Source organism: Abramis brama, assembly GCF_963993115.1.
Source record: "Abramis brama genome assembly, chromosome: 20".
NCBI classification, from domain to species: domain Eukaryota; kingdom Metazoa; phylum Chordata; class Actinopteri; order Cypriniformes; family Leuciscidae; genus Abramis; species Abramis brama.
Window position 1 is genome coordinate 12,222,293 of NC_139982.1, and position 13,126 is coordinate 12,235,418.

Consider the following 13,126-nt stretch of genomic DNA (forward strand, 5'->3'; position numbering starts at 1 on the left):
ATGTATTTCTCTGATAAAGCTTGGCAGAAAGTAATGAATTTCACATGAATGCTTTCTAGTAAAACAAATATATGTACATCTACACTTGAAATAACATTTCAGCACAATATCAGTATCAGTATGAATGCTGATTTTGTGGAGTATCCTAATTTTTTGCCACATAAAATGAATACCTGGATAGGTACACCACATTTAAAGGGACATTTAATCCCAAACTAAAAATTCTATCATGTACTCACCCTCATGTCATTCCAAACCCATAATATTTTCGTTAATCTTAGGTTTCATTAAAAATATCTTGTTTTGCATTTCTGAGAAGATTCTGTCATTCCATTTTATGTCCAGGGAACCAAAACTTGAAAGAAGCTTATGGAGCTTAATTGTAAAACGTATACATATGAACATACAATCATATGTTGACGTTGTGATGAACAGATATAATTTAAGCATTATTATTACCACACAAATGTGAAATGTGCTTGCCTCATACACTAGAACAAACCTCATTGGTTTTCATTGCACACACAAGCTTCTTGTTTAATGTGCTCTATGTATGTAAATAAGAATAAAAAGAGTAATGTTCGCACACTGAGTTTACAGCTCCAAAAACATTTATTAATAAACAGCACATTTGATCATCAGGAATAAAAGCCTAAATTAAATATGTTCATCACATACAACAGTCATATCTCTTGGATTAAATCATTTTATTTATATGGATTCGTTTTACGACACCTTCATAAACGTTTTGAATCTTTCTAGTTTCGGTTACCTGGACTTTCATTAGAAGGGACGGAAATCTCTCAGGTTTCATGAAAAAATGTCTTCATTTGTTGTTTAGAAGATTAACCAAAGGCTTATGGGTTTAGAACATCATGAGGTAAAGAATTCTAGCAGAATTTCAATTTTTGAGTGAACTAACCCTTTAATTCTTGTATATTCACTTCACAGCATTCTACATTTTTCCGAAACATTTTATGTTCCCTTTCTGAAAACATACACAGCATGTTCAGAGAAAATTATCCTTTGATTAAATCAAAATTGTTAATGTAACAACTATTGTTAGAAGACAAGTTTATCCATTTTAAGCAGATTGGATTGGTTAAAGTAAATACAGCTGCACACATTGTTTTAAAAGTCATGTTTTATCAGGTCAGGTCAGCGTGGTTTTCTTCAGAATGAGTGACAGCTATCAATAACACACAGTGAAATGTTGATGGTGAGGCTGTCAAACACATGGCCAGAGCAAATGTATTCACCCGAGACAAAAGGGAAAAAAATCTGGAAAATTAACTACACTTTTCATAAAGCAAATTTAAATGTCTATATGTAGAGATAAAAATCATCAGCATGAATAATAAATTTCCTTCTTTTTAATTCAGGGGTGAAAGTGACCCAGGCATTGTCTCGGTGAGATTAACCCAGACCGCGTTCATAAATTAAAGTGCTGCAATACTGAGCTGGACAAAATAGATACTGATAAAGCTCAAAACAATCCAAAGTATTGAGAATAAATTAAAATAAATACTCAGCAGTGAGCGCTGAAATGTTGAAGCCCGCTCGAAATAAAGGGCAGACAGGCAAAACAACTTCATTAAATGAAAGCTTCAACAAATTTGATCATGTCAATGTAAACATAAAACAATTTACAGCAAGCTTCATGCTTCTGGATTAACATTAAACTGATGTAGTGTTGGGCGATTAGAGATGTTAGATCACATGCTCCTGCTGTTCAGTTTTCAGTGGTCGTCCTGGTCGAGCTGGGACAGCTACATATGAATCGATGTTTGAACTGAAAGCATGTGGTGGTTCAGCCCTCCTGTCCAAAATCCTCTGTGAACTTCTTCACCTTCAGAAGGTCTTCTTTGTTGACGGTGGGGCGTGTGGTGGCCAAAGAGCGCAGCATGTCAGACTATAAACACACACACAAACTGCGTTACACAACAGCACATGTACATGTATATAAATTAGCCATGCATTTGCCACCTTAAACTGATTTCCAGGGGCATTTTCACCTTTATAAAGGCCACTTTTTGCAAACTTTATTAGATGTATGTCAAATTCTTACATTGAATCTACAAGTTATTTACACAAGTATTTTTGCATTGCAGAAGTGGCACAGAAGATGAATATAAGGCTTTTAGATGTATTTACACTTCCATTACAATTGCATAAATAATGATATGAGATTAAAGTTTTAAACACAAAACTTTGAATATTAAAATATACCTATTATGTTTTTTTGGATGCTACCTTATAGCTGTTTAATATAGTTGTGTGGGAATGTAAAAGGTCTTCAAAGATCAAAATGCAGATAAATGGAGTTATTGTCCGATTGAACTGATTCTGAAAACCGGAAACATCAGTGATTCTAACAGTCTTCAGTAACACAAACCCAGGTTTGTGCCAGATTTGCATAATGTCTGCCTATGGTCTTCACTGGCCGCCCGTGAATTACTTTGACAGTGTGAGAAGTTCACACTGTAGTTGTAGTTGAGGCCTGGAAAAGTTTGGTTCGTGTTTTCATCATGTCGAGAAAACGCAGGTTTTCTGCACTGTGAAAGCAAATCCACTTTGTATGCACTTCCAAAGAACAAGACTCTGGTGCAATTCGATCCGGTTAAACCGACACCGTCGTTACTGTTCGTATCTAGTGCTGAGGAAGAGCAGAAGTTCAGATATGTAATCATCGTTTCGTTTCTGACACGTGCTGTAAGTGGTCGACCAATCACAACTGACTGGGCCATCTGACCAATCAGAGCAGAGCAGGCTCTCGGAAAGGAGGGGTTTAGAGAGACGTTAAGGTGTTTCAGGCACTGTGAGAAAAGAAATGTATATTACAAGAAAATGAAAGGGTTTTTTGACCTTGGATGAATGTAAACCTATAGGAGACCTTCAAAACCAAACTAGGAACCTTTAAAATAGCATAATAGGGGCATTTTAAAACATGAAATTATTATTAGTATTTTTGAAATGATACATATACCCCCTGTTTCACACACAATTACTATTGTAGACAATACATATTGCACGCCTGTAGTCAGAGATCTTTCACAGTTCACAGTTGTTTAAATATACATCGCCCCTCAGTGTTCAGCGCTAGCGGTTACTAGCGTGGCGCTCCGCTCAATATTCTGCTCTATGCACACGTGCTCAGCCCAGTTGCTCACGGCCCATGCGAAGCTCCACTCATGTGCCGCTCATGCTTTTCAGAAAAGCAAAGTCTGCTCAAATAACATGCCAACATGAAATGTCTATGTTTCTGACTTTAGACTTGTTTCTGTTTGCAGTAGCCCTGTTGTAATATGGTGTGTGGGTGTGTGTGTGTGTGTGTGGGTGTGTGTGTGTGTGTGTAGCTGTGCTGGGCAACGCTGGTGAAATGACGCTACCCTCTCGTTCACTGATCCGCTATGCACTGCTCACATAATAATAGGACTATACATTATTTGGATAATTGGTCCAAAAAAAACCCCTGTTAAATCTGATTTTGTTGCATAGAACTGAATAAAGAAAAATATAGTGACATTTAATATTAACTCTTTCCCCGCCATTGACAGAATTTTCTGTTTTTCTGTGTTATATGGTAGGGGGCGCTATTTAACATCTTTTTGCTTAAAATGTTGCTGTTTTTTCAAGTGTTGATAAAAAAGAATGCATGAAGCTAGAAAAAAATTGTTAGTTTAAAAAGAAAAGGTTCTGTTCTTTCATTTTAATATATTGCATGTTCATATATTCATACAACAAAATATTCTGTGGGCCATGAAATTTTTGTGAAAATGGCCAAAAACGCTGGTGGTGGCTGGCAACTTTTTCTTTCTTTTTTTTACGCTGGCGGGGAAAGAGTTACTATATTTTCTGTCCAATTTTAGTGTGTTACTTTTAACACACTGTACTTTTTTATTGGCTTGTACTTTTTAAATTCAGTATCATTAAAATTAATGAATTTCAAGTAATATTAATACAATTATACAAAAGAAGCATTCTCCTTTCGGTGCATCCTTAATTTCTATGGTGATATATGTGTGAAATAATTAGTACTTGTAATGTGTTATGTAGACCAGACTTGAGTTCAGAGACATGCTAAATGTGAAAAGAAGTAACTGATCTCACCATGCATACTATGGGCTCCAGTAGTTTGTCACTTGGTACATCCATCCAGGTCATCTCTATGGCCTCAGGGTCACCGGGAGAACACGGGGTCAGGAGGTCATCCACCATCAGAGAGCTGTTACTGCGAGACGGCCCTCGCACCTGATGAGCAAAGACAGCAAAATAACCTAAAAATACAGTTCTAGAACATTGAGTTTGATGTTAAAGATTTAACATTTCATTTAAAAGCCACACACTAATTATGTCTTTTAGTTAGTCATCTTCCGCTCTAATGCATGTAATAACGCAGAGCACCGCATGTGTTATTAATTCATTAGCGGTCTCAAACCAGATACGCAATGGAAAGCTACTGTATCTCTGATGTACAGTTCAATCATCCTTTTGCATCAGTTCTTCATTGTATCAGTTGAATTAATTTTGAACTGAACTGAATGGACACTTGTCATCCGCAGAGCTGCCTTTGAAGTCGTTTTATAATGCAACATTGACAGTTATTGAAACGACATTGATTTGAACTGAGTAGAATAATAGAGCTGCTTATAGCTGGAACTAGTGGTGCAACTGATCACAAAACTCACGGTTCGGATCATTTACGGTTTTTGAGCCACGGATCAGATCATTTTTCGGGTCAGCAAAAATAAATAAATATATATTTTTTTTTTTTTTAAGGAATTTTTTTTAATTCCTTTTCATTTATTACTTAAAGCTCACTTGAAGTACTTCGATACCACATCAAAAACGGCTAGCCTAACTGATAAAGTTCAAACATTATTAAAGACAAGTGAACAGTGTATTACAAGGAGAGATGAATACTAAATAAAAAAAGTTACAAAAGTCTAACAGTAGTGCTCAGGTACAGAAATTAATAATTAATCCTAAACGTAAAATAACAGAAATTAGAAATTAGTTGTTAAATAAGTTGTTAGAAATTAAATGCAGGTTCATCTTTGTACAGCTTGTATTTTGTTGTTTTATTAACATTAATGACAGACGTCAGCAGGAATGTTAGGCTTCACTTTAAGACCGAATAAACTGACAAACATCCGGTTTCTTTCCCAGCTGTTCACTTATGACATAACCGAGAGATTACTTGCCAAGACGGGTATTTTGAGCGTGTGTCCGTTCAAGTGCAAGGAAACACGAAAGAGGAATCAATTCGGTGTTCAAGCGCTTATCTCTCAATTCAATTCAATTCAATTCAATTCAATTCAATTCAAAAGTGCTTTATTGGCATGACTGTAAATAATACAATATTGCCAAAGCTTGGAATACATAGAATAATAATAACAAATAAAAAAAAATAATAGAATAAAATATTATAACAACTTAAATTTAAATAAGCGGTGTAACAATCTCTCTCTCTCTGCGTGGCTGTGCGCACAGATATCGCGCGAGTCCCGATTTTTGCCTCTTCTTCCACGTTTAAAATTGTTTGAATGTGTAAATTGGCAAGACAAAATGCGTCCAAATGATTAACTTTCACTTTATGATTAGCAGTCAACTGCGATCTATTGCACCCCTAGCTGAAACAAATTTATTTCATAACTGATGAACTTGATGAAACGGCTGATGACCGTGGTTACCTTTTTGAAGTGCGTGGCGGACTGCACTTTCCTGACCGGCTGCATGAGAGCATCTCGTACTATGACGCTTATATCGGCTCCAGAATATCCGTCTGTTTTGCGCGCCAGCTGCCGCAGGTCTGCCTCGGTCAGACTGTGAGGAGTGTTGCCCAGATGCAAGCGGAACATGGCCGACCTCGCAGGCTCCTCGGGGAGGGGGATGTAGATGCGCTTCTCAAACCTGCACACACCACGGGGAGTGCAGATTAAAGACTGGTGTGAAACATGATCTTGGTTTTTACATTCATTACACTGACCTCCTGCGAATAGCAGCGTCAAGGACCCAGGGAATGTTAGTTGCACCGAGAACTAATATCCCATCACTGCTATTACCAACACCTGCCAAAGAGAGACGCCAGCAAACCATTACACAATGTCAAGACAGATGAGCTTATAGCAAATTATGAGGAAATCCGGCAACATTCTGGATGTGGGTCAATGTTTTTTTTTAATCATGCTTAAAATGTATTCGCTAAGTACTTCACCCTCCTACTACATTAAAACCCTTTATACACCTGTCGTATTCCCGGTTCCAGTTTAACCGGTTCCACCCCCAGTTTCGACCCGGTGGAACGTGAGCTTATAAAACCGGTATAATTCAAAAAATGTTAAAACTATATTGTATCTGATCAGTCTCTTCTTATTAATGAGTGAATGTGCAAAAATGTCTAAGTTTTGAATGCTACCGTACCGTGGGTAACACTTTATTTTACAGTGTCCTTGTTATGTTACATGTACTAACCATAGTAACAACAGTAAATTATGCATAATTACATGCAACTAATCCTCAACCAAATCCTAATCCTACCCTAACCCTACAGTAAGTACATGTAGTTGCTTAATATTACTCAGACCTTAAATACAAAATTACACTTTAACAATGACACCTTAAAGTAAAGTGTAACCCTGTGTTTTACTATGTTATGACTACATTTAACCCATTTTTTAATAAAATAAATGTAAAAAAAAAATCGAGAAGTTATTTGAAATTTAAAAATTTACAAGAACCACTGTGATGCAAAAATATATATTTTATAATTTTCTTTACCATGGTATACAATTACTATATACTGTAGAATATATTAAGAATGCTAACACATTATACATGATTTGACAGTTCTAAAGGTTTGGTGTTGATCTACGGTGTCTGTTTTACGATGTAGAAGCTCCAGCAACAGTAATATTGTAATTTGTGTTGGGAGAGCTCACAAACTGCCATCAGGTTTCTCACCCTGCATCTGCACCAGGAACTCCGTCTTGATCCTCCGAGCGGCTTCACTCTCATTCTCATTTCTGGATCCACAGAGAGAATCCACCTCATCGATGAAGATGATGGAGGGCTTATGCTGGCGAGCCAGATCAAACAGATTCTTCACCAGTCTGGAAGACAAAATACATAATTCAGAGAGTCCTGCACCTCATGCAGTCGGTCAGCAAAGAGAGCAGAGACTGAACCTCACTTCTCACTCTCGCCGAGCCACTTCGACATGAGATCAGATGAAGACACAGAGAAGAAGGTGGAGTTATTGGCCTCGGTGGCGACAGCTTTGGCCAGATAAGACTTCCCTGTGCCGGGCGGCCCAAACAGGAGAATGCCCCTCCACGGGGTGCGCTTACCTGCATCACAATGTACACACAGATTATAGTCTTTAAAAGAATTTAAAAAAAACATCTTGAATTGTTAAAAGAAAGAGCTTAAAAATGACATAAGGACATCAAGGTAAAGAAAAATGTACATATTCATTTATAACACAGATTATTTATAAGAAACACACACTACCATCCAAGGATTTTTTCATGTTTTTGAAATTAATGAGTCTCTTTATAAACAGTTTTTTAATTTAATATGTAATTTAGGCAAATGTTATTTATTCCTGTGATGGCAAAGATGTATTTTCAACAGCCATTACTCCAGTGTTAATGATCCTTCAGAAATCATATTAATGCTGATCACACTTGAAAACATCTGTGCTGCTTAATGTTTTTTGGGAAACGTGGTAAAAACATTTTTCAGGATTCTTTGATGAACAGAAATGTCACAAGAACAGCTTTTACAGGTCTTCACTGAAATTCTTCATCCTTGTTTAATAAGAATAATATGTATAATAATGAATAATAATATGCTTTAAGACAAACCAAATTCATAAGTCAACACCATTTTTCACACGTATTTTCTCTTTAAAACTTCAGTGAACCAAAGACAGTGTCAAAAACACGGTTTGAAATCGTTGGTGTTTCTGACGTCACAAACTACCTTGTAACCAATCAGATCAACGTGCCGGCGGGCTTTAGCATATCATTACTATTCTCTGAAGCAGTGGAGTCTCAAGAGAAGCAGTTTATCCCGGTGTATTTTTCTGTTGATGTGAAAAATCGGGTAGATTCAGTAATATAGCGGGAGTATGATGTGTATTACGATGTTATGATGAACTATATACCTTTCTCCACTGACAATTGTTCAAAGCGTTTCTGGTGATTGTTAGAAGGCAGACTGAGATTTTCACAGGATTTTTTTTTTTTAAATGTAATTTTGGTGATCAAAGATGAGTTTTAAGGGATAAAACAGGGGGACTTTAAATATTTAAACCAGAGGTCCTAAACACTGCTCATGGGGACCCGTGCTGCATCTGAAATCACACACTGTATAGTAGGTACTGCATTTGGTTTGAAACTTACTTTGCGACCGTTAAAAATCTATGTTTTATATAGTTATATGTTCTATATATGTTCTAATACATGTGTATGAATGAAATTTAGACACTACATCCACAATATTGTCATTGTCATGTGACCTGCGGCGTCAGTTGTGTCGCTTCACTGCCATTCACAAATCCGTAACGTGTCTATCGAATGCACACTTCAGAAACTCGCCAGAAGTAATAGGTCATTCTGGGATTTTTTACCTACTGTTTTGTGAATTCTTTGAATTTGAACATACAAATTCAAATTCAGGACAAATTCAAATTCACAAATTCAAATACTTGGAGTATCAATACTTGGCCTTCACATGCCAGTTTCACTTTTACTATACAGTTTGGAAGAAGGCATATTCAGACACAGTGCCACTGTCCAGCACATCTCAGCTCCAACCCTATTCAAACACTCCTGAACTCGCTAATCAAACTTTCAGGATTGAAAAACCACAGACGGGTGTGCTGAAGCAGGAAATGAACTTCGCAAGACAGTGGGTCCCCGGGGCATATTTGAAGACCTCTGATTTAAAATGAAAAATAATTGAATACAAGACAGACAGCTGTGTGTTTATAATTGTCCTCAGTCTCTCCTGATCAAAAAACACTACATAACGCTAACGCGATTTTTCTTGATTTCTAAGACTGACCTGTGAACAGGTGTGGAAATTTGATGGGTAGAATGACAGCTTCCTTCAGGGCTTCTTTTGCCCCCTCCAGTCCGGCCACATCATTCCACCTCACATTGGGCTTCTCCATCACAATCGCACCTGAAATCATCAATAACATTTCATCATTATGATCATTAACCAGACAGCAGGTGTGTATTGTTTTGCATTAACAAAAATGAAACACACAAGACATACAGACTCACCCATCAGATGCTCCTGGAGTTTCTTTTTCTCTGGATTTTCTCCCTCGCTGTCACTGTCACTTCTGCGCGCACACACACACACACACACACAGTATCAGTGTGAGCGATGCACTATACTCAATTCATCAACAACATCCAGCAGAACAAATAATACATGAAAGCGTACTTGTCATTGCTCTGTGTTTCCTTCACTGGTTTCTTGCCCTGTTTGTCCTTGTTTTTCAAGTAGTCCTTGAGTTTCTCGGCTCTGTCCAGATACTGCATACACTTCCCACGTATGCTTTCCTTTGCCTTGTCACTGTGTGCTTCATCTGAGACACAAAAGGATCAAAGGTGCCTCATCTCTTAAAATCTTTCGTAAGAAATGCTACATTTACACGTTTAGAATCCTGAGAAAATTTTATTACAATTTGATCTAACTTTCATCAAAAAACTTAAACCCCCATAAATGCCTGAAAGGAAATAGTTTATGACTTAAGTAAACATGAAATGCCCCTGACAAGACTTTTTGATATGAGTTTGCAGTGGATTTGCAGGAGTCTCGAAACAACACCGGCATCTGCTTTCCAAAGGGTAACACTTATTTTTCAAATCTCTCATTATCTGCTATTCAACATTACAGTAGCCCACGAGGCCCAGGTGTTTCAGAAGTGGAGACTTGTTTTGTTTTTTTAAATTATATTGTGCGCCGATTAAAGGTGCAGTAAGAGAAACGCTGTTGAAAACTTAAATCAAAACCCAAACAAACAATTTTGTAAATATTTCCTAGATGTCTGTTCAGTGTGTGTGCTGAAAAAATATATTGTTTCTGTACATAGTCCTGGCTGTGTAAAAAGGAGAAGAAAATAGTGGAGCACCAAAACACTCCCGTAGCCAATCAGCAGTCGGGGCGAATACGCTCAAGCAGGACATTTGTAGAAAGACTGCAGAAAGAGAGATAACTGAGAAAAAGAGAAAAGGTCAAAAAAATAATTGGAAAAAGATATGATCAGGCAAGAGCTTTAGGACCCGTGTTAATATAAGAAAAGCTTTCCAGCGCTGGAGAGATGTTAGAGAGCGGGAAAATGGACTCAGAGGTTACTTTGTTTCTTGTTCAAACATGAGTAACATTGATTTTGCTATGCATGTTTCACAGAAACAAGATACGCTGTAGTTGTAATGTTAGCTATTGTAACAGTACAGCTTTGAGTGTCATTGTTTGTCTGGAGCTGCTGCTGGAGACTGTGTTGCATTGCATGTTGGTTATTTTGGGGGCGGAGCAAAGAAGTGAGGGGTGTGTGTTTGTTTGGATATTCAAATATCAACAGTGTTTCTCAGAAATTGCTTACTGCACCTTTAACTGTGCAAAATAAGATCAGGAATGTGTATTAGAGAGTAAACAGGGTCAATTTTGATTTAATTTTGAATAACATTCTATCAGATGTAGTTCAGCAATAAGCTCGACTCACATTTGATGGCGTGCAGGAAATACTCCACGGCGTGCTGGTAGAGTCTCAGCGCCTCCTCATAGTTCTTGGCCTTGTCCTCCTCTGTGGCTTTAGTCACCAGCTCAATCGCTTTCTGAACAAGAAAAGACATTTAGAGTTACTGATTTAAATAGAGTTACTGAAGGCACGGTGAAATGACAGATTATATTTATTTAGAAACGGTCATTCCACGCCAATTCAACCAGAGGTCCGTGGATTCATAATTATTTTTATTTATTTTTTTATCTAGGTTAGAGAAAAACAAATTATATCAAATATTTTCTAAGAAATGTATTATTTCTTGAAGGGTGTTCAAAATTTTCAGTTAGCCTAATATTTAAAGCAAGAGTCAAGTTCTAAAAAAAAGCTGTAAACATTCATTTGGCTGTAAACAAATATTATAAGTATATTAAAGGAAAACTGGTGTGCCTATACCTCCAGACACAACTTTCATATTAGTATATTAATTTTTAAGGCCAGGCCTAGATAGTTAAATAGATAGCTCTTTGTGAGGCTACATGCGAGAGGTGGTAAATTTTACACATTTTTATTGGTTATAAGACCAGATAGTATTTGCACTGTTCTTTTCCAACGAAACAAAACTCTGGCTTGCTTATCTTTACAGTAAAAATTCTGTTGAAACTAGAAATGTAACAAATTATGTACATAAACAATAAATAAAAGTTCAAAAATACACTTTTCAAATTTCAAATTTCAAAAAAAAAAAAAAAAAAATTTGTATCCTATGGGTCAATTTTTTGGTCTAATATACAATTGTATAATTATGCAATTGTTTTGATTGAGAGAAATTAGGCAAACTCCTAGTTTAAACATCATTTGTATATCAGACATTCCTCTTTGCAGACAAATATAATCAGGTTTTGGATACAAAAATGGTGAAATGAAACATTTTATTCCTGGAGCCATACTGACAGACCCATTTGTAAAGAAGTATTCTCACTTATCACACCGTGTTCGTTCGTTGGCCAGAGGAGAACTGGTTTCTGAGCCTGGTTTCTCCCAAGGTTTTTTCTCCATTCTGTCACCTGATAGACACTTAATATTCAACATTATTATTGATCTGACTGTACTGACGCTTTTGTATGAGAACTGAACTGAGCTGGATCATGACATCATTTTTTTGCAGAGCTGCTTTATAAATGAAATTAACTAGTTTAATAATTGATGATCTTTTACAACGGAACTGAACCAACACTGAACTGACTTCAGCCGAAATGCATCATTTTCCTGTTTATCACTGTGAAGCTGCTATAGAAATAAAGGTGAACTGACTTGACACTTAAAAGTCTATTATAAGCCAGAAACATTAAAGATATTCAGGTATTTTAAATACATTGGAAGCAATACTCACCCAACTTTTTGTCTTAGTCCATATTTTGTCTTAAATCAATGTTTTGGGAAGGGCCATCAAAGTGTCAGTTTAAAAAAAATATAATAATAGCCTTGCAAATTATGCTCAATTTCTTTTTTCAAAATGTTTTGGGAGGATTTCTGTGTATATTGAGTTTCAGAAATTCTGTGTACATCTATTTTATACTATATTACCTTTATATTTGGCCCTTTTCCAAATAGACAAGAGTGTCAGAACCATTTTTGTAGAATGCTATTAAATATGTTCTTTATTCTTATTTTCTCGGAGTGAAAATATTGTGTAAAGAAAATTGAAAATACGTGTAAATGCTTATTTAATTTCAGCAATTGCATGTAACTTACTGTGTACATTTGATTTGCTGTCATTAAATTGTAGACCGACAGATTGACAGATAGAAAGGCCTAACGTTACTGGTAATATATCTACATCAGCCATTCAAAAACATAAAAACATTAATGCATTGTAAATTTACAAATACATTTCGCTTGATAGCGCTGCAAAATGCAGTTCAGTCTTAAATTCAATATCTTATAAATTAAAATGAACTGAAATGAGGTTTTGTTTATATGGTTGCTTGTGATGTCCCTTTAATATCTCCGCCGATTTCTGATATCACGTTTACAACTGTTCAAAGCCCCTGATGTGTGTGAATTATGAACGACCAGTAATTACAGATTATTTGTTCAGCCAATGTTCAGTAAATAATATTTACTGAAATATTGATGATGATATGCTAAAGCTAAAGCTAATGTAAACTCACCTGCAGTGTTGACGTTGTCATTTCATCTCACGCGCCTGCGGTTTCACTGCAGTGTCCTATTATTACTATTTATAATATATTTAAATTGCTCGTTAAATAACGACAACAGTAAAATAGTATAATGAAGGTTCATATTATGTGGTACAAGCATAGAAAAGGAAGTTACTTGCTACCATCCAGTGTTCACTACAGGACTGTCCCCCGGAAACAA

The 13,126-nt window shown here is 36.4% G+C and overlaps 1 protein-coding gene across 2 annotated transcripts; it reads right to left on the reverse strand.

Moving 5' to 3' along the window:
• Positions 1-1,126: 1,126 nt before the first annotated feature.
• vps4a (vacuolar protein sorting 4 homolog A) lies at positions 1,127-13,116 on the reverse strand. 2 transcript variants are annotated; one of them, XM_084095047.1, is made up of 11 exons: positions 12,916-13,116; positions 10,745-10,856; positions 9,463-9,607; positions 9,297-9,358; positions 9,073-9,192; positions 7,193-7,349; positions 6,964-7,112; positions 5,990-6,071; positions 5,694-5,913; positions 4,111-4,251; positions 1,127-1,912 (listed from the first exon to the last, which is right to left on the reverse strand). In XM_084095047.1, exons 1-11 carry the CDS (start codon positions 12,934-12,936, stop codon positions 1,811-1,813), a joined length of 1,311 nt encoding a protein of 436 aa, XP_083951173.1. In that variant the 5' UTR covers positions 12,937-13,116; the 3' UTR covers positions 1,127-1,810. The 2 variants fall into 2 exon arrangements, with proteins under 2 accessions (XP_083951173.1, XP_083951174.1); XM_084095048.1 differs by lacking the exon at positions 12,916-13,116 and adding an exon at positions 11,724-12,254.
• Between the last annotated feature and the right edge of the window lie 10 nt (positions 13,117-13,126).

Bases quoted from the DNA above. Each gene is read 5' to 3' on its own strand.
- vps4a (XM_084095047.1), bottom strand. From the start codon at position 12,936: ATGACAACGTCAACACTGCAG. The intron at 10,857-12,915 runs GTGAGTTTACAT...TTTCTTGTTCAG, and splicing joins TGACAACGTCAACACTGCAG to AAAGCGATTGAGCTGGTGAC. The intron at 7,113-7,192 runs GTGAGGTTCAGT...TTTGTCTTCCAG, and splicing joins TGGCTCGGCGAGAGTGAGAA to ACTGGTGAAGAATCTGTTTG.